The sequence below is a fragment of the Pantherophis guttatus genome, chromosome 6 (genome assembly GCF_059756535.1).
Source record: "Pantherophis guttatus breed Tessera chromosome 6, ASM5975653v1, whole genome shotgun sequence".
Lineage (NCBI taxonomy): Eukaryota > Metazoa > Chordata > Lepidosauria > Squamata > Colubridae > Pantherophis > Pantherophis guttatus.
This window is the reverse complement of record NC_142068.1, coordinates 32244999-32272857: the sequence shown is the minus strand read 5'-3', so window position 1 is coordinate 32272857 and position 27859 is coordinate 32244999. Positions and strand designations below refer to the sequence as shown.

Genomic DNA, 27859 nt, shown 5'->3' with positions numbered 1-27859 from the left:
AATATGGATTTGGGTTGCTGTTTATCACAATGGAAAAATGCACCTGATCCAAAGTCTCTTCTTATCCAAATATATTTTTGTTCCGGTAAGAAAAGATCCAGCCATTGAATATTGAGTGATTTTGGGCCAGGGCATTATTTTAAATGCCTGATTTCTATATGGGCCAGGATTGAGGATAAAATGAGAAAAGGGAATAAAGGATACTATATAGGAAACACGGGCTTTTCAGTGTAATAAATGCCTACCTGCTTTGTGAGTTGTCTGCAATTTGAAAAAAATGGGATAATTAAACACCATCCAATCAAATCATGATTGTGCGAGGCAGTCCCACTTCTAGACACGTTTAGTTGTGAGGAAGCCCCATTGAATTTGATCGGATACCTGTTGAGAAAACGTGTAAAATCACACAGCATTCAATTACTTTCAGGAATTATCCCAGTCTTCATCACCATTTTCGGAGATGAGAGAAAGAAGAAGCAGTCTGGCGCGTCTGAAGGACAGGAGAGTAGTCGATTTGGCACCTTAAATTTGCATTTCCGAAGATTTCACTTCCAAACACCGCATTTCCCCTTTTCTCACTTTCTGAACTTCCCTCTGAAAATCCGAAAGCTCTCTACGACATCGCGGGAGAACTGACGATTTGATGCCACGCCCCCCGCTGTCATAGTAACAAGGCCGAGGCTGCAGACAGAATACCAAGTCCCTCCTTCTCGGTTGGTACCCAGCTACGCCTGCGCACTGCACTAGAGCGTCGGTTTGTCTGGTTTCTATGACAACGGCTCCGGCTCTAAGTTTTCGGCGGCCGGAGACAAGATGAAGCTGAAGCGATTCTTGCTGCGATATTACCCGCCGGGTGCGGAAAGGTTCAGCGGCAGAATTGGGAGGGAGACAAGAGAGACAGTTGCAGGGGCGAACTCCTGTGGGAGCTCGGCGGGGAAGGGCGGTGATGATGGGGGAAAGCGGCAAAGCCTTGGCGTGCGGGCAAACGGAGGCTGTGGGGAGACCGGCAGGAGGGAAGAGAATAACGGGGAGAGCGAAGGCGGAGCGGCGGGACGGGCTATTCAACGGGAGGAAAGACCTAGAGAAAAGGCAACGAGCGAATGGAGGGCAAAGTTTCACTGTACCTGACTTTATTGTGCAGCTGAAGTTAACCAGGCCCGTTGTGGACTTGAAAAAAGAAAAAAACTTCAGCGGGGCTTAGTAGACTCCTTCTATTTAGTCTTTGGTGGGACGTACTCTAGGCGATGGGTCGGACACGACTTTGCAACTAACAACAACTCTTGGTAGCAGTTTGTTTTTAGATGCAAAAATAATCAAGGGAGGGATCTGTGTAGGGAGTTGCGGACACAGCCAATCATCAGCATCCGCATCCTGAAAAACTAAAATAAGCCTTTTCCCTACATCTTAAATAATAATTTGTGGGAAGAGCATTTTCACCCATTTCAAAGTATTTGTTTACTCTGATACTACCTGCTGACAGAAATTAAATATCAGTTTGTGGGAATCATGGACTCAGAACAGGGGAAATGATCAATTATTTATTTTAATGAAAACTATGATTTTGCTATATTAGGACTTATGCAGTAGTTAGGGCAGCTTACACTACTACAAAACAAAACACCGCCAAAGGGAAATATGAAGTGTTAGTTGAAATAGCAGCTGAAATAAACTACAATTTACACTTTTATCCTAGATATTTGTCAAACTATAAACGGGTTCTTGAGAACCTGTTAACCTAACATCTTCTGGCACAGAATTCCAAAATGTAAAATCTACCCTTTCTGTTGTTCTTATTATCTTGTCCCCTGCTTTATGGATAAGAATTGAATGTTAGGGATTAGCCAGCCTGGTTCCTGCTGGATCAGCAAAATGTAAAATTATTTATTTATCTGTTCAATTTATTTTAAGAAGTTTTCTGAAGCATTAGATGGTAGTTAATTTTAGCCAGTTAAATACTTCATATGTACTTTATTTTTTTATTTTTTTATTTGATTTATATGCCGCCCTTCTCCGGAGATCAGGGCGGCTTACAATGCGTTAAGCAATAGCCTTCATACTTTTGTATATTTTATACAAAGTCAGCTTATTGCCCTCACAAACTGGGTCCTCATTTTACCTACCTTAGAAAGGATGGAAGGTTGAATCAACATTGAGCCTGGTGAGATTCGAACTTACAGTAATTGCAGACAGTTGGTGTTAATCATAATGCTTTTAGTCTGCTGAGCCACCAGGCCCCTTGGTACTAACCAATGTTCAAACAGTGCCAATTTAATTGATTGGTTCAGAATATAAATTTTATGTTGGGAAGTCCACAGGTAAAATCTGAACCATGATCTTGCTGTAAATGTACTTTCATGCAAGTATTGTAGTATAGTTTCAGAAATCAAACTAATAATCATAAAGATAATATTTGCTATATGTTGAAGAAAATCTCAATTTTTCTAGTATTTAAACTTTAGAACTTTGTTGTGGGTTTGTTCTGATAAAGTACAGTTTCTGCAATACTAAGTGGATTGTAATCAAGGCTAAGACTTTAAATATTATCTGAAAAGAATGCAGCTAGTAGGACTATATAGTGCAGCAGATGTATTTATTTATAAAACATGCTTCCAGGTAGGGAGAAGTATGGTGTAGCACTTGTCCACAAGTCCTTAAAGCAGTTATGCCTTTCTTGGAATTGCTTATGATTGCTTTACAGTATTTTAGGTAGGTATTATATCTGTGCTTCTTCATGCTCCCAAAAATTGTTTCAAGACTGAATCCAAAGTGCCCCCCAGCCTATTTATTACAGTATGTGCACAAAACAGTGGAATTTTTAGCAATTCTCCATAATCATCCATCTGCAAAATCCTTCTCACTTATGTTTCAGAAATGGAGTGTAAGTGGCAATGGGGAGGGGGATTGTACCTTGAAGAAACGAAGTTTATGCAATTATTTGATATATTCAACTAGTTGTAGGTTTGGGGGCCTTGGTTTATGCCCTGCAGTATGACAGAAACAGCAGTAGAAATGCTACTTGAAAACAGTAAGTTTTTATCAAAAGAAAGGCCTGTTCCTGTAGTATTTATGATTAGAAACTATCTCAACATGGAATTCATAATTGTATTGTTATGCTTCTTCAAAGGCATTATTTTGGAATATATTCAAAGAGGGGAACTGAAAACCAAATCCATAGATTTACTAGATCTCAATACTGCGTGAGTATTATATTTTCTTATAACACTAGGACTATATATTGCACTAAACAATTTAAGTAATGTCCACAAATATGCTAAACAGAAAAAATGCTACCTTTTAATCATGTTTGTGATGTTAATATGGGTTTGGTTATTTAAAACAGAGATATGAATGCCTAATCCTGCCTCCTTTGGCATACTTAGCACATAGCTGTTAATTTCTTTATGAATATTTTTGTTGTTTCAAATTCATAATATCATAGAATTGGAAAGGGCTATTTAGGACACTGAGTGCAGCATTCTGCAGGAATTTCAATTAACCATTCCTAGAAAATGACTGTCCATTCTTTGCTTGAAACATCCAGCGTAGTGGAATATACCTACTTCCTGTCATCAGGATATTTTTTCATGGTTTACCATGATTCAGATGATTCTTGGCAAAACCTTTTGTTTACACAGACTTTATTTCTCAATGAGAAATGTATTCATCATATGTGAGACTCTCTGTATACACATGTTTTATTAACTGTATATTGGCTCTTAGTGGTATTGTACATTTAACATTTCAAAAGATTTGAGACTATTTTCAAAGTGGTTGAATTAAAAAAAAAATCAATGGAATGTAAAAAATTTAACTCCTATGACACATCCTGAGAAGTGCTATATCTTACTTACTTACTTACTTTATTTCATTTATATACCGCCCTACTCCCGAAGGACTCAGGGCGGTGAACAGCCAAACAGTAAAAATACATAGATACAAAATTTAAAAACAAAGTAAAATTGAATTAAACAATTTGGCCCAGACAGATTAAACACCCCAATCATTTAAAAACCGATTAAAATTTGCATAATTAAAAAGAAGGAAAAGATTAGGCCAGGCTGGCCTGGTGGAATAAAAAGGTCTTAAGAGCGCGGCAGAAGGTGCGCAGATCGGGATCCTCCGTATCTCCGAGGGGAGCTCGTTCCAGATAGTAGGTGCCCCCACAGAGAAGGGTCTCCCCCTAGGGGTTGCCAGTCAACATTGTTTGGCCGACGGCACCCGGAGGAGCCCCTCTCTATGAGAGCGTACCGGCCGGTGGGAGGCTATTGGTGGTAGTAGGCGGTCCCATAGATAACCAAGTCCTAAGCCATGGAGTGCCCTAAAGGTGGTAACCAAAACCTTGAAGCGCACCTGGAAGACCACCAGGAGCCAGTGCAGCTCACGCAGGAGAGGTGTTACATGGGAACGCCATGTCGCTCCCATTACCACCTGCGCGGCCGCACTCTGCGCCAGTTGGAACCTTCGGGTGCTCTTCAAGGGGAGCCCCATGTAGAGAGCGTTACAATAGTTCAGGCGGGAGGTGACGAGGGCATGAGTGACCGTGCGTAGGGAGTCCCGATCCAGAAAGGGACGCAACTGGCGAATCAGGCGAACCTGATGAAAAATCCTCCCGGTCATGGCTGTCAAAATGCTCTTCTAAAGACAGCCGTGAATCCAGGAGGATGCCCAAGTTACAAACCCTCTCCGTGGGGGCCAATGATTCGTCCCCAATAGTCAGTGATGGCAATATCAAATATTACCTTTCTTTTATGAAGGTGAGGATAGGGAGGAGACAAATGAACATGGTGGAGGAAGATCAAATTTATTTATTTATTTATTATTCGTATTTCTATACCGCCCACTCTCCGAGGACTCTGGGCGGCTTACACCAAAGACAGGATACTAAATAGCATATTACCCTCAACAATCTGAGTCCTCATTTTACCCACCTCGGAAGGATGGAAGGCTGAGTCAACCTTGACCCGATGAGATTTGATCCGCTGATCTGCTGAATTAGCAGTCAGCTGAAGTAGCTGCAGTACTGCACTCTAACCATTGTGCCACCTCAGCTCTACATTTTATACATTTATACATTTTAGTATAAATTAAAACATTATGCCATTGAAGTAATTAAATCCTTACTTGAAAAACTGATTTCAGACTTCATCAATGTTTAAGAAGACAGTTTTACAGTGTAATTAGTGTCATTTTAAATGAATTGATCAAAAATAGAAAAGCTACCTAATGAGAAAACTCAAATTTAGTATTTATTCTAGAAAAAGCTGTTATATGCCAATCCTATGCATGTTTACTCAGAAGTAAGTTCTAGCAAGTTCAGTATTTCATTTCTTAAATTTGCATGTTGCCTTTCTACCATGTGACTTGGAAGGTGACTTACAATATGTAATGCAGAAAATATACAAAATAATAGAAATAAAACCTACACTAATGAAATAATTAACTAAAGATAGATGAAAGCAGATATTTGCTCAAACAGAACTATTTCATGGAACTAAAGCAATTTATTTATGAAGCCACAGACATATCTGAAAAGAAATGTTCTTCTAGAGATAAATTGTCATAAAAGGAACTAAATCGCCACCTTTGTCAATGAGTTCCTGTACTAGGAACCATCACTGCAAGAAACATCTTCTCTTTGAGATTTAAAATTTATCAATCTGTAGGAGAACGATATATGTAAAGCATTATTTGTTTTCAACAACCTCATTGAGAAATCTTGGATTTAATTCAGTAAAGCTTCTAGAAAAGTCTTAGTTGAACAAAATGAGTCTTGTTCCTTTGTTAGTGTACAGACAATTACTGTGTTAGAGAAGATTGTGTTCCCAACAATTAGGTTTAAAAGGTTAGAGCAATTATTGAAAACCTGATTGTTATAATTAGCAATTCATATACCTAAGTTGCATACATATAAAATATTATAATTATCTATGGTCCTAAGAAAGATTTTAAAATTGTAATAGCTTTAATATAATTGCTGAGATGTATAAACCAGCAAGAAGGATTTAATTTTATATAAAAGAATGGTAGATGGTAGGAAGGGAGACCTCTACAGTATTTTTAAATAAACCTTAAAGATAGGTTTTTAAGAATGCACTATAGAATTCTTCCACCACCACCATATCATCATATGTGGAGTCTGACACATTACTTTATTTAAATTTAGAAATAAATTTAGAAATCCACTGATCAGATTGCTAAAGGATTGAATGAATGCTATAAAACATTGCAACTATGCATAATTCATTTTTATATTTATATTTTGTAAACTGCTGCTGAAATAACATATAGAACTGAACTTCTATATGTTAAACAAGCATGTCTTACTCAACTTCAAATTTGTGATTATAATCTGGGTGTTATAATTTTTCAGTTTACTTTAATTTTTAAATTATTTACTGCAGCTTCCATCATTCCCAGAGAAACCAACACTGGCATGATGGATGTTGATAATAGGAACAATTATTTAACTCTTCATTTGTCAGAAGATGAAAACTGTGTTTTAAAATGTACTTTAGAACTGATGTAGAAGCCTTAGTAGAAGATATTAGAAAAGCAGAGCCTCTCATCACACAGTCACGGAAAGATCAGGTTGTACATTTAATTCTACGATTACAAGAGAAGCTAGGACAACAAGTGGACCACAAGTTCTATCTTTTTAAGGTAAGAGTCATGAGGTATTTTTTTAGTCATGCAATAAAGAATCTTTATATTTTGAAACATTGTTTCCTATCTTTCTTTCTTTCTGTTTGTGAGTGCCAATATAAGGAAACAAAATAAAATGGAGAAGTGAACATCAGCACTCTATTTAAAAAGTGAACTGCATTGCAACTCTTCATTGCAAACCTTACTTGATCCTTTAATTTCTACTTTTTTGTGGGTGAGGTATATAGATATGTAATCTTTGATTCCTTCATTTTCATTCTGAAAAAAAAATCAAAATTTCAGCTACAGTACTGCGATCCGCAAAGCCACAGGTAAATAGTCTGAGGCTGGAAATTCTTGGCTATGGCCAACAGATGCCTCCAAAAGATTGTCTTATCTGTCTCATCTATCTATCTATCTATCTATCTATCTATCTATCTATCTATCTATCTATCTATCTAATTTATATAGCCACCCATTTCACTCACTTTGGGTGGTGCACAACAATAGATGAAAAATATAAAACAATGAATATAAATTTGAAAAATTCTAGTAATATCTTTAAAAATCCAAAATACAATCAAAATGGAGGGTAATAAGAAATCCCCCCCCCTTTCAACAGTGGAACCATCTAGCCAAATCTCCAGTTCCATGGGAGCTCCAGGCTCGGCCACATAAGCAGGTACTGAGGACTTTAAGGAATCTCAAAAGGGATGAGGGTCAATGTAATTTTGAGGAGAAGGAAGTTCCGTAAAGTGGGCACCATAGCAGAGAAGGCATATTTCCTGTGATCCACCAAATGTAGATCCCTGGCCAATGATATCTCCAGCAAGTTTTCTGTTACTATGAAATTTTTAATGTGATAAAAGGAAGCAAATGATTTGAGAATAAATTTATCAGTCGTTTTTCATTTTCATTAGATGTAAATAAAAGTAAAAGAAAATTAGCTATTGTCCTGGTCTCACTTATTACACACTGAAATGTGTCTCTGTTATATCATTCAAACACATAATGACTCTTGACTGGAATAAAAATGTGCATTCCTGCATTAAGGTGAAGAAAGATGATTACAGTACATTGGGCTTTTTTAGAAGACCTAGACCACAGGTGTTAAACTCGCTGTGTCACGTTGCCCTCATGTGACGTTTCGGGGTGTTTTTCCCATTCACAGAGCTTGGGTGGATGTGGCCTGTGTGTAACGTATCTGGCCCGTGGGCCACCCATTTGACACCCTTGCCCTGGATCATTGGCTATTCAAGACAATGAGCAGAAACAGATTTATTAAACTGTTAATGAAACTATTTAGAAGGCTAAGTTATTGGGTAAGATGGCAACATCTAGCAATCTTTAAAAAACTGTCCTGTTTAATATTTCAATAGGAAATCACCTTAACATCCCAATATTATAAAATCTCATGATTATATTTCATGGAAAATCATGAAAAAAGACAATGGTGAATTATTTCTGTTTTCGTGTAAAACTGAAAACTAAGCAAACTATATAGACAGCCAGTGTGATGTAGCAGTTAAGATGCCAGCCTAAAAATAGGAGACTGAGTTCTAGGCTCCCTTAGGAATCAAAGCCAGTTGGGTGACATTGGATCAGTCTCTCATCCCAAACACACCTCACAAGGTTGTTATTACGGGGGAAAATAGGAAGCAGGAGTATTAAGTATGTTCTCTATGTTTTGTTGACCAAATATTTTAAAGGGTTGGAATAATAATAATAATACATATATCAAAGTTTTCACAGAATTTCTATTTTATAAATGGTCTATTTCTTTCCTTTTCTGAAATTGCAATATTTCATTGACAAAGCCAGATGGCAGTGTTGAGCTATTCTAAATGGACTAATAGTTGATTCCAGCTACAGTAGTCTCTGAAGGACATGTGCTTCCAAGATACCTCAACCAAAAGGAAGATTTGAAATGGGAGACAATGTAATTTGAAAATAAGTTGTAGTGCCTGCTATTTATGGCTTTGCTATGTTAAGTTAAGTGGTTAAGTGGGTGAGTGATGTATTATGATCCATAAACCATTAACAACTGGAATCAAATGTGTACTAGAGATATAAATGTCCCTAGATTTTTTTTATCTTAAAATGCTATGAATTTCCCTAAAATGCCGTGGCTGGACTCTGCCATGAGATATATGGCGCCAATCAATGCAAATTGTTGTCAGCCAGAAATGTAGGTAAAACAAATGTACTTTAAGAAAAGTGAGTTAAAAGTTTCTTTTTTTTCTTTTTTTTAAATTTTTTATTGAAAATTATTAAAAATTACAGAAAAAAAAGCATAGCAATATAGATAGAATTGCAGAGAGTAATATAATACATATAGAGTTTTAAAGTATCAATTTTCGCCTAGAGATAGTACAAACCATCAACTCATCAAAAGAAAGAAAAGTTTATCCAGAAGAAAAAAATTCTCAATTGCCATGCAATGCTCCTATAAATATTTACCCACATTCACACTAAGGTTAATATTTTCATTCTTCTTAAGATTTCTTTTTTTGCAGCCAAGCATACCACCTGTCCCAGCTCCTATATAATCCCGATTCTTGTCTATCTCGCAAAAGTCCAGTAAGCTTGTCTGCTTCTGCACAGTTAAAGTTACTACTAAAAGTTCTGCACAGTTAAAAGTATATTTGTGCTAAGTTGTGATTACATAGCATATAAAAAGGAAATATAGGTGCATAAAAACAATTACGGTATACTACTTGTACTAGAGTAAGATACTTTAGGCAGTTGAATAGAAAAAATGATTTAGTCATCTAAATTGTAAATTGCGGGGGGGGGGGGGAACCTTCACTAGTATCACCAATGCAATAGAAAAAAATCTATGGATCATCAATTAAGGGTAGGGTTTAGGCTTGTTTTACATGGGCATTTAATTGCCAAAAATATGGATATTTTACTATTTTTTATTCAGGATTAATTCTAGGATTCTGGACAGATTTTGTTCTGTCCAGAATCCTAGCTGACGGTCATGCCTGTTCTTAAATGGGATGCAAATATATTATAATTTTTAAGTCTCATTGTACAATATAACAGTAACAGAATACCAGGCTGCTATGGCTTAAAAGGTTTTTTTTTCTTGCTGATTATCTCACAGATATATACCCTATTATGAAATATGAACTTGGCTAAATTGTTTTTTTGTAGAAAAGCATAAGTAACTATTTGAGGAACCATGGTTCTCCCATTGGTTAAAAAAATGAACAGGTGGAATAAGTTGGATACAAAATTTTTCAGAAACTTTTGGTTTGTTCAATGACAGGTAAAAATGCTAGACTCCTCCAGGTTCTGTTACTATTTATGCTGAATTTTTCAGATAGCCACAGCAGAAGTTCTTCCTATTGGTAACCGTCTCATATCCTAGCTTTTCAATCTTTTAATTTAATTTAATTTTCAAACAACTTTTAAGCATTTTTTCAGAGAGCTTTGAACATTGCCTTTCTTCTTTTAGGGCCTTTTTTTTTTTTTTTGATAAGATAATTCAAAACCAGGCAGTGAAGATAAAATTATTATAAATGACATGATCTTTCATCAGTCTATCTGGCAGCAAAGAAGCAATTATCCAAATTTAATTTTTCTTTTTTTATAAAAAAAAAACTAGGTTATTTATATGCATTTTGTTCCATAAATGCAAGATACAGAATATAGTTAATATGAAATAAAAGTTCTGCTTAAAATATGTCCTCTATATTGATAAAAATAGGGGCTCTCTCTCCCCACAGTTCAGTAAGGAATGACATGCAAATATATTCATTGGACACTTATTTGTCAAGAACAGAGAAGTGTAAATAAGACTAGTTTTCTATTTTCACTTCATATCACCTTGTAACTGTCAATAACACCTCTTAATGGAGACACGGGATGGGTATGAAATGGCTGTGTCTTTCTTAGCTGTTTCCTGGGTGATCTGTGTGTTTGTGTGTGTGTGCTCAGCTCAATAGCAAGCTGCTATAACATAACTTGATTGGCATTTGAGTGTTTCATACATAGAGCATATTGTTATGGCATGATGATTTAATTTAATTAAGCATAATCTAGCCTAATCCTCATTTAATTCAAATGAAGTGCATACTTATATGACTGCCATTGAAATCAATAAGCATTCAAATCAGTGAAACACTTAATTTTGTTTGAAACAAGTCATATATTTCAAATATTTTTTAAAAAAAATTGATTTATATGCCGCCCTTCTCTGGAGACTCGGAGGCTTACAATGTGTTAAGCAATAGCCTTCATACTTTTGTATATTTATACAAAGTCAGCTTATTGCCCCCACAATCTGGGTCCTCATTTTACCTACCTTAGAAAGGATGGAAGGCTGAGTCAACCTTGAGCCTGGTGAGATTTGAACTTACAGTAATTGCAGACAGCTTGATGTTAATAACAGTGCTTTAGTCTGCTGCGCCACCAGGCTAATACTTAGCCAGTTCCATAAATATATATTTATGGAACTGGATTTACAAAGGCAAAAATGTACAGAAATATAATAAATCATTGCTATTTTTGTAATTTCAGGTACTTCGAGCACATATATTGCCACTCACCAACGTTGCCTTTAACAAATCGGGTTCTTGGTAAGTTTGGATATGTAGTTAAATTAAAAGTAAGTACCGTAATCTAAATGGAATGATACGCCTAAACTAAAACTATATTTGGTATATTTAACAATCCATGTTTTCCCGTGCTATTGTTTTAACTAAAGAAAGTTGATTAAGGTCAGTAGGGAATGCAAGGCCAAAATTACAGCAGTAGCAACAACATTAGGAAAAAACCTCAATTAAAATGTTTTAGTAAAAAATACATAGCAAAATGACGTTGAATAAACATACTTATCCTTAGCCAGTGTTCTGCTTTTTCTATCCAGTCCTTGAAATGCTGCTAGTTAATAATCTACCAGTTTAAAAATGTCATTTACTGAGATGATGTTTAAAACCATTAATGTTAACATTTGAAAAGCATATTTTAATGCTGAATTTATTCTTTTTTCAGTTCAATTATGCTGTGGTGAATGTTTTATTAATATTTATGTAATAGCAAATTGCCACTAAAATCCAGGTTTCAGATTGCAAAGCTATTGAGGCTGCAAATAATTATTTATTCAGGACAACTCCTACTAGACATATATAAGATTGTATCATTATTCAACAATTCAAAAATACAAAGATATACAAAAGCCCTTGACATTTTTCAATTTCTTACTAGTAATACTTCATAACTAGTAGTGAGTGTGTAAGAAAGTGTGCTAGGAAATTCTTCCTAGCCTCTCCCTATTCTGAAGAAAAATAATCCAAGTCAAAACTCCCAGAAAAAAGGAGAAAACAGATGCATTGGGCCCAGGCATTTCTGTTATTTGTGTTCTCTGTACATGCTCAATAAATTGAGTGCTATTACTGTAGCTTAGAACTTGACGAACAAAATTCCTCTAAATTTAGAATTGTGCTGTATCTGTCCATAATCCTAATTTTCCTTCCTTTCTTAAATTTTATGTGGAAAATTTATGATACTAGGTGTGATTTTTAGAAGCTTTGTATGTTCATTTCTTCAACAAAACTGATTGTTTTACATGTGATTCCTAAAAAGAAGCAAAAAGAAGTTTTACATTATCTTTTTCCATTTTTATTTAACACCTAAGAGATTGATCTTTCTCTAGAGTACAAGGACTTCTCTCCCTAGTCATACATCTCTTGCTACCATCCTAGGAGATAGAGCTATAGATTGTATTTATTTTTATCATTATTTTCTCCTCTCTGTTTGTCTATTGGGTTTCTAGGCTTTGAGATGTCTATGTTTTCCATATACCATGTAACAACATCTCTCTTGAAGATAGGCAGCAATAACAGCAAACTTTGTACACTAAGGCACGAAGATGGGCCAGACTCAGAGTATGTAAAGTCAGAGGGCTTCTGGGAAAATAATTTTGAAACAACCATACTTAGATCTACTGTGTTCAGTGTTATTGTTACAACACCAATAGAGGTCGTGCAATCTTCTCAACAAACCTGGAGTTATAATGTTTAGATTTGTTATAATCTTTGCCAATACAGCATTACTTAAAAATATGAGAATGAGAATAATTAGTAGCCATTGAATTCAGTCAGAAGTGGGTTAATTTGTGGATGAGAACAAATGGGTCTGAAAATATAAAATGGACTTGTTTGTTGTAGCTTTATCACTGGAAGTTATGACCGAACATGCAAACTATGGGATACAGCAACAGGAGAAGAGTTACGTTCTCTGGAAGGCCACAGAAATGTGGTGTATGCAATTGCTTTCAATAATCCTTATGGGTATGTAACTTTTCAAAATCCTAAATACACTATGGTTGTACATGTCTTCAGATCTAAGGTATGTTGCAAACTTAATTTGAAAGGCGTATTTTTATACCCCAGTTTTAATTATCTGCATTGAATTTTATTTTGGTTTCCTCTTCTGTTTGATGCAATGTTGTTAGTTGCTAGGAGTCTTATGGGATTTGGCACTATATAAGTTAAATCAACAAATATTTGGAGTTAATAATTAAAACAATAACATTTTTCTATTTATTTAGTGACAAGATTGCTACTGGATCATTTGATAAGACCTGCAAATTATGGAGTGTAGACACAGGAAAATGCTATTATACTTTTAGAGGACATACTGCAGAAATTGTAAGTAAGGAGTTTTTGTTGCACGTAACCACTGTATATATAGAACAGAAATGAGTAAAACAGCTTGACTTTAAAATGAGCTGTTCCAATCCCATTGAATGTGTTCCGAATGTGACACAACTTGCTTCAAGCTCAGAACAGTTGTAAGTTAGAATGCAATACATTTTAGACTTGAACATTTCCTTTTCTATTAGGGAGTAATTTCAGTTCTTACAAACTTCTTCATTCATTGTTGTATATACCCTCTCGTCATTTAATGACTGCAATCCATTCCAGCAATTTTGTTTTTAAGCAAAATGGTTGTTCAGTTAACATATGACTGAGAAAGAGAGGAAGAGGGAAAGAGAGGTTGCAAAGATAATTGGTTGCTGCCCTATCATTCAGATGAATCTGCCCCCCCCCCGCCCAAATTTTTGATCATTTGCAGAGTGGAGAGATTGCTTAAACAAGCTGTCTCCTCTAGAGCTGCTTTTCTCTGCAGAACAGCATATCCCCAAGTGCCATAAATTAACAAGTTGAAGACTTTAATTACTTGATTAGAACCCTGCATTGGTTAATGCTGCTTCCTGAAACTGACCAGAAGGTAATCAGTTGCATATGGAAGGCTTTTTTTGACAGGCACCTGGAATTTGGTTGCAGGCATTGGTCAGAAAATAAATCTTTTATTACAACTTATATTTGTGAATGGTCACTAACTGAGGTCGTCATAACATAAGGAGTGACTACATTCACTACATCTCACCAAAATTAGATCAGTAATTAATATTAATGCATGTTGTTTCTCACAAATACTCTGAAATAGATTTATTAATCTATTTCAATAGATTAACAAATATTGCTTAAACAATCTATTGCTTCAATAGATTAACAGATATTGCTTAACAATAAGCAATAATTTGTTAATTAGGGATAATTTAAGGAGTATCTTCGTATTTTTGGATTAGTTGTAGTCTTATGTCAACCAGTAAAACTTTTCCTAATTTCAGAGAAGTAACAAAAATAATTAAGGGTCTTGTGAAATTGATTGTCACATAAACTTTCATGGATTACAGTCTATTTCATAAGATATATTCTTCTGGGTTATAAATATATATGTTCTTTATGTGCCCTCATTTGTTAAGAAAAACTCATTCAGCAGTTACTTCCTTAACTAGTACTTCCTCAAATGTGTATTTGATGATATTAACCGGTTTCTACATTTACTGATTTTGACATATGTTTGGTACCATTGCACAGAAATCCCAGTTAAGATATATAGTTGCTAGCTATTAAATTGTGGGTTTAATTATATAAATCAGAACTAAAACCAAATAGAATTCAATAGGATTTGTAGAAAGATGTTGAAAAATCATGTGCTGTTCTTTATCACTTTAATGAGAAATACCCAGTGTTATCTCATAATCTGTATTATATTCAGCATAATGTTTGAGAGAATTGAGTTATAAAAACATGAAACAGCTCCATGCTTCTTAAAGCATTTCAATCCTTCAAGAAATCAATAAACCTCACTCTCACATATATCTTATTATGTTACCATAGAGTTGTTTTCTTCTATCTTCTCCCAAATTCTAAAATGAAGTACACACCTGGCAAATTGCTTTGTCTTGTTATCATAATTTTAGAATTCAGGTACCCATTATGAACAATAGTTTTTGCAGGGTATGTCATGATTTATTTTTTTCCCGGAAATTCGAAAAGATCAAAGTAGATAGAGACTAGCCGTACATTTGTATAGACGCTATTTAGCATGAGTGACTCCTGATAAGGTTTCCAGGATACTTCAAATTGAGTTTGGTCACTTCCTTATTAGATCTGAGCTTTTCCTGGGTTATTATAGCTGCCCAGGAAGTGCAGGATCCATTCTCTGATATCAGCTTCTTTGAGAAAAGGGATCATTCCTTTGGCTTTAAAGGAAATGGTAGTGTGTCCCCTCCTCAAGAAGCTTTTTGTGGACACAGTAGTTTTCAATCATTATAGGCATTATAGATTTCTAATAATGACAAAAGATGATTGAACTGCAGTTTCTGAGAATACTTAATGAAGCTGATTATCTGCATTCATTTCAGTCAGGTTTCATGCTAAGTTTCAGTATGGAGACTGCATTACTTAATGATGACCTTTGGTGGACCTGGGATGGGGTGATGTATCCATCCTTGTGCTCATTCATCTTTCAATGGGTTATTGATATTGTTGAGCATGGTACTGTTTGGACTGACTGCAGGATTTGGGAGTTGGAGGCATTGTGTTATAATGGTTCTCCTTTCTTCTGGCCAGTTCCAGTTTGTGTTGGCAGGACCCGGAAGTAATACCATCAGCCCCTTGTCTCCGAGCATGCTACATTCTCCCCTCCTGTTTAATATGCACATGAAACAGCTGGGAGAGCTCATCCATTGATTGAGAGTTTCAGAGATTCACCAATATGCTGATTTTATCCAGTTGTACATCTTGATTCTGGGCTATTCAAGTGATACCATCAATGTCAAATATCTGGAGGCTGGGCAGGTCTGGATGGAGAGGAACAAGCTCAGACTCAAGCATTCCAAGACTGGATGGCTGAGAATTTTTAGGCTCAGATTCATCTTCTTGTTATGTTTATTATATTTGTATACCGTCCTTCTCCCAAAGGAGTCAGGGCGGTGAACAGCCAGCAGATAAAATACAGAAAATACAAAAATTAAAACAATATTAAAAACCAATTAAATTAATTTGGCCCACAGTTAAAACACCCCCATATTAAAACCCATAATTTAGCAATTTAAAATTAAAGCAATTTAAAAAGTATGGTCAGGTCAGCCCGGCTTGATGAAACAAAAACATCTTTATAAATGGCATCTTTGTTGCCATTTATAATCCTGTGTGATCAATAAGGCATAGATCATCAGGAATTGCATTCTGTCGTGCTATCACCTGCCTGACAGCAAGAAAGTTAGGAAAGCTAAGGATTTCTAAAAAGATCTGCTTTCCCTCTTTTATCTTACAGGTTTGCTTGTCATTTAATCTTCAAAGCACACTAGTTGCAACTGGAAGCATGGATACTACGGCTAGACTATGGGACATACAGAATGGAGAAGAAGTAGTCAGATTAACAGTGCGTTGCAGTTACTTATAGTTGTAGCAGGCATAGTATGATTTCTTATGTTTTAAATGAAATAAAAGTTATTGAAAGAATACAGGTTCCTTATATCCATTGCCTTATATCAGTGATGAAATGCTACCAGTTCACACCGGTTCGGGCGAATCAGTAATGATAAAAATGACCAGTTCGTGTAAAAAAAAGCTACCGTTCCTCCGAACAGGTATTTCCGATGATCAGCTGTGCTGCACGATTTAAAATCGCTAGAAAGCAGTAAATCCTGCTTTCTAGTTAATCTAAATTGCGCGGCACAGCTGATTTTGCCCCCCCCTCACTGCTCTACTTACCTTTCCAAGCCTCCTTTTGGTGCACACTGCGTATGCGCACAGCGCACGTTTGGTGTGCATTTGGCACACGCTTTGCATGCACGCACACAGCATGCGCTTGGTGCGCAGCACGCATGCGCAGCTGGCAAACCGGTGGCAAACCGGTTCAGATTTCACTACTGCCTTATATCCATTTGTTCAAAGTTAAAGCAGCACTGAAAAACTGGTCCATGAAGTTTTGGCCATTGTAGCATCCCTGCGGATATATGATGATCACAATCTGGGCACTCAGGCACTCAGCTTGTGATTACAATATCTAAGAGAACTGTGGTCACATGATTGGCATTTGCAACCTTCCTTACCAGTTTTCTGAGCAAAGTCAATTAGGAAGCAGGCAGGCAGGGTCCAAATCATTCTGTAAGTTGATTCTACCACTTTTGCTCTGATGAACCACTACATCTTGTATTTGGTAGCAGCTGCCCACTCCTTGTTAGAATTATTCATGTTGATTGGAGATAATCCAATTCATCAAATGAGATCCACAACCTATCTTAAACCAAATTTTCCCAACCTACTTCCACTTCATATTTTGCCAGTTTCCCATGTTTTTGTATTGTTTGTCCCATGTATACACTCCAGTCAGGCTTTATGAACTATAATCCTAATATGTCATAACAAGCCAGTGACTTATTTTTTCACTCAGGTTCCAATATGATTTCCTTTACATTGATTTACTTTTACCTCATTTCATGTCTGAAAAAAAAAAGTTTCCACTACTTTATATATAAATAATTCAATGGAATTCTCTTTTTTATAAAAAATGTAGGGACATTCTGCAGAGATAATTGCGTTATCGTTTAACACCACAGGAGACAAAATCATCACAGGTTCTTTTGACCATACAGTTGCAGTATGGGATGTTAGCACGGGCAGGTACTATTTTATATTTTTTATGTCATGTTTTACAGAAATCCTGTTTTGTACAGGCTAGGATTATATAGTTCATAATGTGCTCTGTATACATTTTTGTTTAATGCATTATACAGTAGAGTCAATGAAAGAGCTATTTTTTTTTTTAAGGCAGGTTTCCATATTTTCAGATTACTGTTTGCAGTTGGCTTTGTGTCTGCATTATGGCATAGTATGATGTAAAAACAGTGATCCATGGTTTAATTTGGTTTCCCATTTTTCCAATGTACATAGGTGCATGACAAATATAACTGAAAAGGGCAAAAACAAACCAGAGATTGCCCAAATAATCTAGGATTATCTGGTAATCTTTAAGGCAGACTCTGGCTTGTATCAGCTAGTTTAACAAGCATAAATTGATGTCCAGTTTATTTCCATAAACTCCAAAATCTTTCATATCTATATTATAACAATGTTGTGTTTTGCTTACATGTTTTCTGTATTTGAAGCAAATAAAACTTTTTGAATCCCAAAAGATGAAAACTAGGTGTATTATTTCACTGTGAGACTCCACAGCAACAAATTAACCAAGCAGTTGCTATGCCAGTATGTTACATAAGTTAGGCATTTTGGAGAACATGTGATGCAACTTTAGTTATTTGAATTATTTAAAATATTCATATTCTTTCATATTCTACATTTGAAGTAGCTTTTGGAAAATTAGTATATAATTGTAGTGCAAGAATGTCTTTATATTGAGTTGAAAAGTCCATCAGTGGTTAGTGCTATCCAAAATCTCAGAAAACTTCTTCAGCCTTTGTAGAAAATAACTACATAAACGAAGAGTCATATAGTTAATAGGTCTCAACTATACTTGGTCAGCCTTATAAGCAGTAAATTGTCCAAATCCAGAATATTATTCTTACTACCAATACTTCCTATTTTCCTTGACTAGTTTGGAAAGTATGCTGCATCAAGATCTGGACTACAAAAATCTAGCCACAATAAGATTGCAATAAAGAGATACAGAAAATTGAAACTTTGCTGCCATATGGTAGTTGCCTGTACATTTGTAGTCTAGATCTGATTGTCCCACCATTTGGTTTTTTCTGCATTATCTGTTTTTGGAAAACTGCACTGATAATGTTATCTAGTCTGGTGAATGAGACATCTGCAAAAAAAAAAAACAAAAAACAGCCAAGCTCAGAGAGCACCAAGGGCCCCTCATTTCAGCCCTGAGCTACAAATATATATTTATATTATTTATTATTAATATTATTATATTATCTATTTATATTATACAAATATAAGTTGTGTTACCTTCCTGGACATGGGGTTTAAAATAATACTTGCTATAGAATTATGGATTTTTTTTCTTTTTGTGCCTTTAAATCAGAACTGAATCCCAATAGCTGCCTGGAAAAGTTTTGCAGTTTTCTTGGCAAGGATTTTCAGAAGTGAGTTAGCCATTCCTTTTTGCCTGGGCTGAGAGACAGTGACTGGCTCAAGGTCACCCAACTGGTTTCATGCCTAAGGCAGGACTAGAATTTACAGTCTCCTGGTGTCTTACCTGGCTCCTTAACCATTATACCAAAAGGGCTTTCTAGACCTATTCTTTAATAAAATAATCTCCCTAAAGAACAATATAATTCAAGAACATGATAAATTTCAAAACTGAAATGCTTGCCTTTTAAAGTGTAACTTATTCAAACGTAACACAAGCCAGCTCAGGCCATTTCCCCCCTAAAGCATAGAGTGTTTTCATAGCATCACCTAACCAAGCTGAAGTAATAGGAAGCTTGTTATCATTTTGCCAAACTAACAGTAACAATCTTTAGATAATTGCTATGGCCCTAATGGAGAAATGATAGTCTCCTTGATTTACACAGTATATTTACTATGTGACCTTGTACATTTTAAAACAATAAAATGCTGATATGCATTTAAAAAATAAATATAATGCAAACTACTCAGTAGGCTTTACTGCATAAGCTTTCGTAGAGAAAAATATATTTTAATACCAGGGTTGCATTTTTGTACATATTTATTTGGATATAACTCTTTCTTCTTGTGATACTTATTAAATAAACACATCAAGGATAGCACTAGCTGTAGCATTTCTCTAGATTTTTTTCCAAGGATATCTGTGATTAATATATATCAATGTAAACTACCATTTAACTTGAAATTTATTTTCTTTCCCATCAGGAGAATGCATACTTTAATAGGCCATCGTGCAGAAATAAGCAGCACACAATTCAACTGGGACTGTACTCTGATCATCACTGGATCTATGGACAAAACATGCATGGTACAATAGTGTATTGCAGGTTATGATAAGTTTTTATATGGAAAGGTTTTATTTACTCCCCTATAATATTTGATCCAGTAAAAAGCTTCAGTTGGCCATGTCTTCTTTGGATTTGTCTGACCGTTTTAATTTCTCTTCAGGGATTCTGAGATGTAGATCCAAGCAATGGAATATTACTTAATCTGAACTATGATTCTTATAAAATTATAGTTCAGATTATGTGCTAACAGCATATAAACTGTTAAGACACTAATAGAAACAATTAGAGATATGAGCCAGGTACCCTAGAACTTTGGAGAATTGTATGTTTCAGCCAGAGCCACAATTATAAGATACGGGATATAGATATTGAAAATACAGTCATGATCATATTGACTATACCGTACTGGCAGACTAGACAATCACGTTTTTGTTCAGCCATTTAGTAATATAATTGTCATACTTTTGGTACAAAGACTAAACTCTAGAACTACCACATCAAGTGATTTCTGAGCACATGTCAACTGAGTAGGAACAGCAAGAATAATACACTACATATCAACCTGGCTGGAAAAGAAACATAGCTATATATTGAAATCTGGAAACTAAATCTGTCCCTAACAATTCTGTAAAAGAGCATCTTACATTAAAAAATATTTCAGTAAATGTCTAATTTACATTGCTGTTATGTCATAGAAACTATCTTTTACTCTGCTTTACACATGTTCTTTTAAAGGAAAAGATCAAAGGCTAGGTATACTTGCAATGAAAATCCAGTATAACATAAAAAGATAATGTTTTTGATTGCCTGAATTTATTTGCATAGGTTGTTTAATGCTTTCTCTCAACATTGCAGCTTTGGAATGCTTTGACAGGCAAGCGGGTGGCAACCTTAACAGGCCATGATGATGAAGTTTTAGATGTTTGTTTTGATTATACTGGCCAGCGTATTGCAAGTGCCTCAGCTGATGGTAGGTGAAGAGGATTTCTGAAAAACTAAAATGATTTTTTCACTCCTGTTTTACATTCTGTCAGAAGGTATTCCTAGAAATAGCAAAAACTCTAAAAAATTCTTTTGTACCTTATTAATGATTAAATATTTTGGCCTGCAGGTAGAGATTTCTGAAAAAAAATTATTAGAGGTATTTTGGTAAGATGTTTCCTTGAAGGCAGTTTGATTTTTGTGTAGGCTTAATCATATAAAAAACCTCAGTGACAATACCAGTAACTTCCAGAAAAGTTTAGTGTTCAGGTCTTCCCAAAGGTGTTTTTTCAAGAGGCAACTGGACTTTCTTGTTTTTCTTTGAAGACGTTTTGCTTCTCATCCAAGAAGCTTCTTCAGCTCCAGATGGATGGTGGAGAATGGAAGGATTTATATTCCTGGCAGATAGCTGGCCATTTGCATTCTTTTAGAGAGTCATTGAGGTCACTTGGAGGTTTTTCTGTGTCCTTAGGGTCACCTGAATAGTGCAAATGGGAGTGGAACCTTTTTGGAACTGCTGAAAGGACTGTGTTGTGGAGCTGTGCTTTCTGCAGGATGTTTTTTTTTGCCTGTGTCCTTCACTGTTGAACACAGGCGCAAGCTGTGGGGATGAGTCTGTGTTGTCTGCATCTCAAACTGAAGCGCAAATGGTACCTGTAGTCCACAAATGGCAAAGTTTGAGATACAGACAACATACAAACATTCTCATGAGAGTATAAAATTTGAATACATATTTTATCATACTTTGTGACATAAATTTCATCAGCAAAAGAGCTTCAGAAACTTCCAAGTTACTTACAATCACACCTTAAAGCAATCATAGATTTTTTATTTGTTTGCATTGCAACTTGTTTCTTTCAATGACTAGAGAGCATCAGGGGTCTCTCTAAATTATGCATGTTTCTTAGAAGTAAATCCCCCTAGACTGAACGATATTATTTGCAAATAAACATGTTTAGGAAAGTACTGTTAGTCAGTCATATCCAGTATATAGGTTCTATTTTTATCAGAATTTTGTTTGAATTTATTAATATTTATCAAAAATTTAATTAAGCTATTTAGATTCTTCTTTTTTTACCAAAGGATCAGCGAGAGTATATGATGCAGAAACAAAAAAATGTGTTGCAAAACTTGAAGGCCATACAGGAGAAATTTCAAAGGTAAAATGTTTACATGTTTCAAATTCTTTCATACTGCTGTTCTAGCTCAAACTTTGGCAGTTCTGCTTATTTTTCATAAAATATTTTTTTATTTGAATATGACCAAGAAAGGTTTTTTCTTTGTCTTTGTATTCTAAATATAGTTTTATTTCTTTGTGTCTCTACTCTAACTGTAGTTAGAGCCCTGAAGTTAGAGTGCTCTCAGGACACTCAAATTGTTATTGTCTAGTTATTTGAATATCAGGTCAGGTGGATATAATACAATAGAAATCAAGCATCACCAGTTAATAATTTTAATCATTCTTGAGTCTTCCAGTATATGCTATCAAATTGATCATGCTTTTAAATTCCTTTCTTCTTGTGTATACATTAATATGCTTAAGCTATATATTCTAAAAAAAGAGACATTGTCCAAAGCAACATTACTAATAATGTCATCTGTAGCATTTGGCTGGCCAATCACATTTTTTTGTACTGCCTCATCCCATTTTCATTCATCCATTCATGTCACCTACAGACTGCTTACTATTAACTGTTTATAACTGTTTCCACATATCATATTAATTCAGAACATTGCACACTTTTTCCTAGAACTCGTATCTGCTTCTTTCATTTTTATTACTTACTGGGTGTGACATGTAACTATCTTCAACCTATGACTTGCTACTTTGATATGCAACTATAACAATCTAGGTAACACTAATTGATGTTTTCTGGCATACATTTAATCCATTAGTTCATAATTAAATCTACAACTTAATTAATCTTAAATTAGTTCATAATCATTTCTACATTTTTTACTTCTCTAATTTTGCAAAATAATTATATGTACCATTCTAAGAAAAAAGACAGTGAATCAGTTGCTGGTGACTTGCCATTCTGTTTCAGTGCCCTAAATCAACTTTTTGCTAAAAGAGCATGACTAGTTTAAAGCTACCCACTTGGCTGCATGCATAAAATAGGAGTAGAAGTGATGACAAACTACAATAAAGTATTCTACTTTCTTAACTATTTTTTAAAAGTATTTTATCATTTTTTTAAAGATCTGTTTCAATCCTCAAGGAAGTTGTATTCTTACAGCCAGTTCAGATAAGACAGCTCGCCTTTGGGAGCCCAAGACGGGACAATGCATTCAAATATTGGAAGGCCACACTGATGAGATATTTTCCTGTGCTTTCAATTACAAAGGGAATATAATTATTACAGGTAATTAGTACATAGTCTGAAATGGAATTGTTATAGTTCAATTGAATTTTTTATCAGGTAGTGGTGAATAAAAATAAAGCAATGTGAGTTTCCCAGTTTTTCTTAGTCCAGAAACTTATTATATTATAAACTTATTATATTATTATTATTACATATAGGATTAAATTAGTTGGGTTTTGGAGGGTATTGATCTATTTACATTTCTCATCTCTTATGTGAGGATGAAGTAAAACAACTTTCAGATTTCAATATTTGCTTACGCTTTTGCCATGAAAAGGTTAAGCAGAAATAGCTGAAGTGTCACTACTGCACATTGCTAAACATTGCAACAAGAGAAGACTAGGGAAGGCAATATTATTCCAGTCACATTTGTCTTTTTTGCCTGTGATCTGAATTAGACCAGACATTAAGCCATAACTTAGTGGAGGTACTGTATCATATAACCATTTGTGGATTACAACGTTGAGTGCTAGCCTACTCAAAATTGTAATCCATGTATGAGGAATTGTAATTGCCTCATTTTATGGTTTATTTTTAACAGTTGTATTACATATAAAATAGCAATACAAGCTTGAAAGTATAATTGTGGGAAGCTGTATCTTATGAATGTCTGTTTTTTGGCTTACTGTTATAAAGCCATAGTATATAAAACTGCTTTATATTGATCTGGACCATTAGTCTGTGTAGTACTATAGCATATTTCCAGAATATAACAGAGTTGCCAAGATTTCAAGTAAAGATTTTTTTTAATCCTTTCGGAGAGCTTTTACTGAAGATATTTGGGCTGAAAATAATGATTTATTCTATAATTAGAATAGCACAATGGCTTTTTAGGTATAAAGCCAGCAAGATTAATTTTCAAAGAAAGAGTAATAACTGTGGTGAATTACTTAAGATTAAAAGCATTACTGATTGCAAGCAAAATAAGGATAGTGCTTGAGATAAAATAAACATAATAATTCAGTGATCCAGCAAATAAACAAACCCTTAGACTGTTGTTTAGATATGGTTATAAAAAAGATTTAACACTTAATGTTATATTCTTCTCTATTTTTAGGAAGCAAAGATAATACATGTAGGATATGGCGCTAATTGAGACAAAGACTGACACACTTCTCTAGGAATTTTAATTCAGTGTTTTTATATAGACAATAACCTTTAAAAATATGGCTTTTGTATCTGTCTTTTTTATTCTTTATGAAGCAGAAATGTTTTCTGGATTTATTGTAATAATTAACTTGGCTAGTTATGTAAATGTGTTATTGAGAAAATTATAAGAAATGCCTTTTTTCTCTAAAGATCAATAGGCTAGTTGGAGTGAGGAAGCTTCATCGTACTATTAGTTGTTATTCTTGCATTTATTTAGATACTTTATCCTTACAAGGTTTAATTTTTATTTAATAAAACATTTCAATATGTATAATGTAAATAACATTGTAGTATTGATTGGAATGTTCTATTCGTATTTTATATTTTGACTTAATTTTGAATTTATATTGTATAATTCTATTTCTCGATTTTTTAAAAAAGTATAGTTTATATTTATGGTTTGTCCCATCCTGAAAGATTTAAGCTGAAATGAAAATGATTACATTGATTTTGGCATTCAATTGTGAGAGTCATAGTAGTGTTGAAACAGCATAACCCACGTGCCTTCTCTTTTAATGTGAACTGCCTTTCTTCTCAAGAACTTGATGTTGGTTTTACAGAGCCTTCTAATCTGATCTGCTGCTAATTTGGGCTTCTAAACAAGCAGGCTATCCAGGAAAATGCCTGCCCCAAAGTTCATGCAATGTTGTTTATGTTGGCTCTTGTATAATTCTTGTATAAACCAGAATTTGTTGATATTATTATTTATGATCCATCATTCATTAGAAATGATTTTCTACATTTCTGTTTTGAATAGTGTTAAAGAACTGTTGCTGTCAGCAAAGCATCATTGTGTTCCAAAATATCCAGATGCTGGCATAAAGCTTAGTTGTTAAATGTGTGTGAATCTTTAGATTTTGTTATATGGCTCTGAAAATATCAAGTTGCTGGCTTATCTGAACTTTCTTCTACACTATGTATAGTTTCCTTTCAATGAAGAAAGCTAAAAAAGTCAGGTGAAATCTCTAATACAGCAAAGGACCACTATTTTTAATAAGGTATTATTACCTTATAAAACATAGCACCTTTCCAGATGTGGAAGGTGAAACCTCATTTGTTTCTGTAGTACATACATTCAGAAAGTTTATAGAAACAAAAATTAAATGAAACTATTAAACTGCTACTAAAATGTATCTATTTGCAAGCAAAAATTCCACATATCAGAAGTGAGGGAAATATTGTTTGCATAGATATAGGCTCAGAATATAGGATTATATGAATTTAATTTTACATCTTATATTAGGGCTAAGTATCAATTATTTAATAGGCTTTTAGGTTTACTGGTAGTCTGAGCTTGCTGATAATGATTTGTACAGGACTTATATCCCCCACTAAATAGTTGTACAACAATGTTTTATTTCATCTGTATCACATGCAAGGGATATTCAGAATCAGATTTAGGAAAGATAAAGGCAGAATGTTAACACAAATTTATTTCAAGTCAGGCTTCAGTACTAAAACGTAATATACACAGAGAAATGTCATCACATTGTTACATTGTTATATTATTTGTGCTTGTAAACATTTATTCTACCACTGCAAAATCTGTGTAATTCACAACTAATTTGGTCAAAAATAAATATATTTCAACAATATATCAATCTCTAATGATGTATTATTTTATTGATTTCTGAGTGCAAACACTTACTGATAAACTTTTTAGGAAATGGCACTTTTCCAAAGCAGACCAAGGTGCTAATCCAAAATTCTTCTATGAACAATGGTATTCTTTACTTTTCTACATGCACTGTAGAATGATTATTTTCCTAAAGCTACTTAAATTGATAGAAATGCTCGCAATATCTTTGCTGTACATATAAGAAAGGGCAGTCATGATTGGGAAATGGTGGTAATTATGGCTCTCTATATTGAATTAAAAATTGCTTCTAAAATAGTGCAAAATAATGTTATTTTTGGATACATTCTAAAATCATAATCCTGTAGTAAAAAGCACCCCTTTTTGTGAAATAAATATTCAATATCATAGTAGGGCCACAATGAAAACTACTAGCAATGGATATTGGCAAGTTGTACTGGAGCTATTTACCAGGTAGTAAGCTGAAGATTATTTTTACTGCAACCTAATTTACTTCCTTGATTACTGTATATATTAAAATCAGATTCTTTAGCTGTTACAAAGAATGTTTGAGTAGGATGAGAACTATTTTTCTGAGTAGCAAGGTACTAGCTTTTGACAAGTACATTTTTCTGTAAGAAAAATCTTTATGTTCTATACTTCAAATATTTACAATGAAAGGATACATTAGTTTAAAGATGTTTAGAAATAAATTGTTGATAATAGTATTAAATATTTCATCAGTACAATCTTCTTATTAAGGCATAATGGAAAGCCATTATTTTCCAGGTTGGCCTAATTGAGCTTATTTTACTTTTGGAGTTAAATGACTATTTAATTCCTGACTGAACCCACTGCAAACTTACTCAGAGTACATGTTTCTATTATTTATTCAGAGATTGGAAATAATTTTATAAAGCATATGAGTCATTGTTAAAACTGGGAAACGCTAATATTTTGACAATGGCCATTCAGGCAGTTGTCTAGAATTCCCAGTGACACTCGATTCTACTAAAGGACAGACCAGCATTATACTCATTGAACATGAGTTTTAATAACTCATTTAAAAAGCTGTTGGGCTTAATTCTTTCAGCAGAATGGACACACTTGTGGAATGACTTTTAGGCTTTTCAATGCAGTGTCAGCATAGACCTTAATTTGCTCCTTGGGAATCTTTGGGAATAGATTGAAAGCAGAACAATATAGAATTCATTTAAGAACATCTGATATGAATTCATTTGTCACTGTATAATCATTAGGCATTTGAAGTGCCTTTATAAATACAAAGTTTTTTAAATAAAAAAGCTGAATTTTGTTACTGGGATTCCAGTTAGCAGTTAATACGTAGCTGGCAGATTACGGAAAATGTTTTTTTCATTTAGATTTTGTTAAAAAAAAAACCCACAGTCATTTAACTGCATATCCTTTTCTTTTCAAGAGCAATGCATTCAAAATTACGAAGTCCTTCATGCAGTAATATTTTACATTGGCTCTTCACTTCTCTCTTTCTGCCCTGTCCTCCCTCCTCACTTCCCTTCTTTGCACTGCTTTGGAACGGTCATGACGTAGCAGCAGAATGGATACTTTTCAGCTCTATGTTGAGATTTTGAATAAAACGGCCACTCACAGATCACTGCCGCTAAAAATGGAATAAAAATGCAAACAATATCTTTCATAAGGTTTTTATCCTAGCTCAAGAAGCCAGTCAAAGAGGCTCAGAGTTGGCCCTTTACTTTCTTCATGGAGCTTGCAAAATTGTACCACAGCATGAAAGATATCACCCACTTTCCAGCACTTCTGGTGCACAAACTGCACAACATCTAAAAACTGGAAGAAAAAAAAAACAATTTTTAGACAAGGTTTTGTTTTTCCCTTTTTCATTTC

General features: G+C 34.6%; 2 protein-coding genes across 10 annotated transcripts in view; one reads left to right on the top strand and one right to left on the bottom strand.

Annotated features, from left to right (window-relative positions):
- The first annotated feature begins 750 nt into the window (after nt 1-750).
- DAW1 (dynein assembly factor with WD repeats 1) lies at nt 751-25994 on the top strand. Of its 2 annotated transcripts, none has more exons than XM_034439359.2 (13): nt 751-853; nt 3125-3197; nt 6516-6660; nt 11173-11231; nt 12822-12944; nt 13205-13304; nt 16285-16392; nt 17530-17636; nt 19821-19923; nt 20759-20873; nt 21968-22044; nt 23088-23250; nt 24308-25994. In XM_034439359.2, the coding sequence occupies exons 1-13, from the start codon at nt 814-816 to the stop codon at nt 24340-24342; spliced, it is 1248 nt and encodes a 415-aa protein (XP_034295250.2). In that variant the 5' UTR covers nt 751-813; the 3' UTR covers nt 24343-25994. The 2 variants fall into 2 exon arrangements, with proteins under 2 accessions (XP_034295250.2, XP_034295249.1); XM_034439358.2 differs by having other exon boundaries at nt 752-853; nt 23125-23250.
- The window catches only part of SPHKAP (SPHK1 interactor, AKAP domain containing), a 73818-nt gene continuing 71771 nt past the window's right edge, over nt 25813-27859 (bottom strand). For all 8 annotated transcript variants that reach the window (XM_034439345.3, XM_034439344.3, XM_034439350.3 and 5 more), the window contains one exon: nt 25813-27802. In XM_034439345.3, the coding sequence (XP_034295236.2) occupies nt 27659-27802 (144 nt within the window). In that variant the 3' untranslated portion in view covers nt 25813-27658. The remainder of the gene's footprint in view (nt 27803-27859) is intronic.

Excerpts from the sequence above, each read along its gene's own strand:
- DAW1 (XM_034439359.2), top strand. The coding sequence starts at position 814 with ATGAAGCTGAAGCGATTCTTGCTGCGATATTACCCGCCGG. Across the intron at positions 11,232-12,821 it reads TTTAACAAATCGGGTTCTTG|CTTTATCACTGGAAGTTATG; the intron begins GTAAGTTTGGAT and ends TGTTTGTTGTAG. Across the intron at positions 23,251-24,307 it reads AGGGAATATAATTATTACAG|GAAGCAAAGATAATACATGT; the intron begins GTAATTAGTACA and ends CTCTATTTTTAG.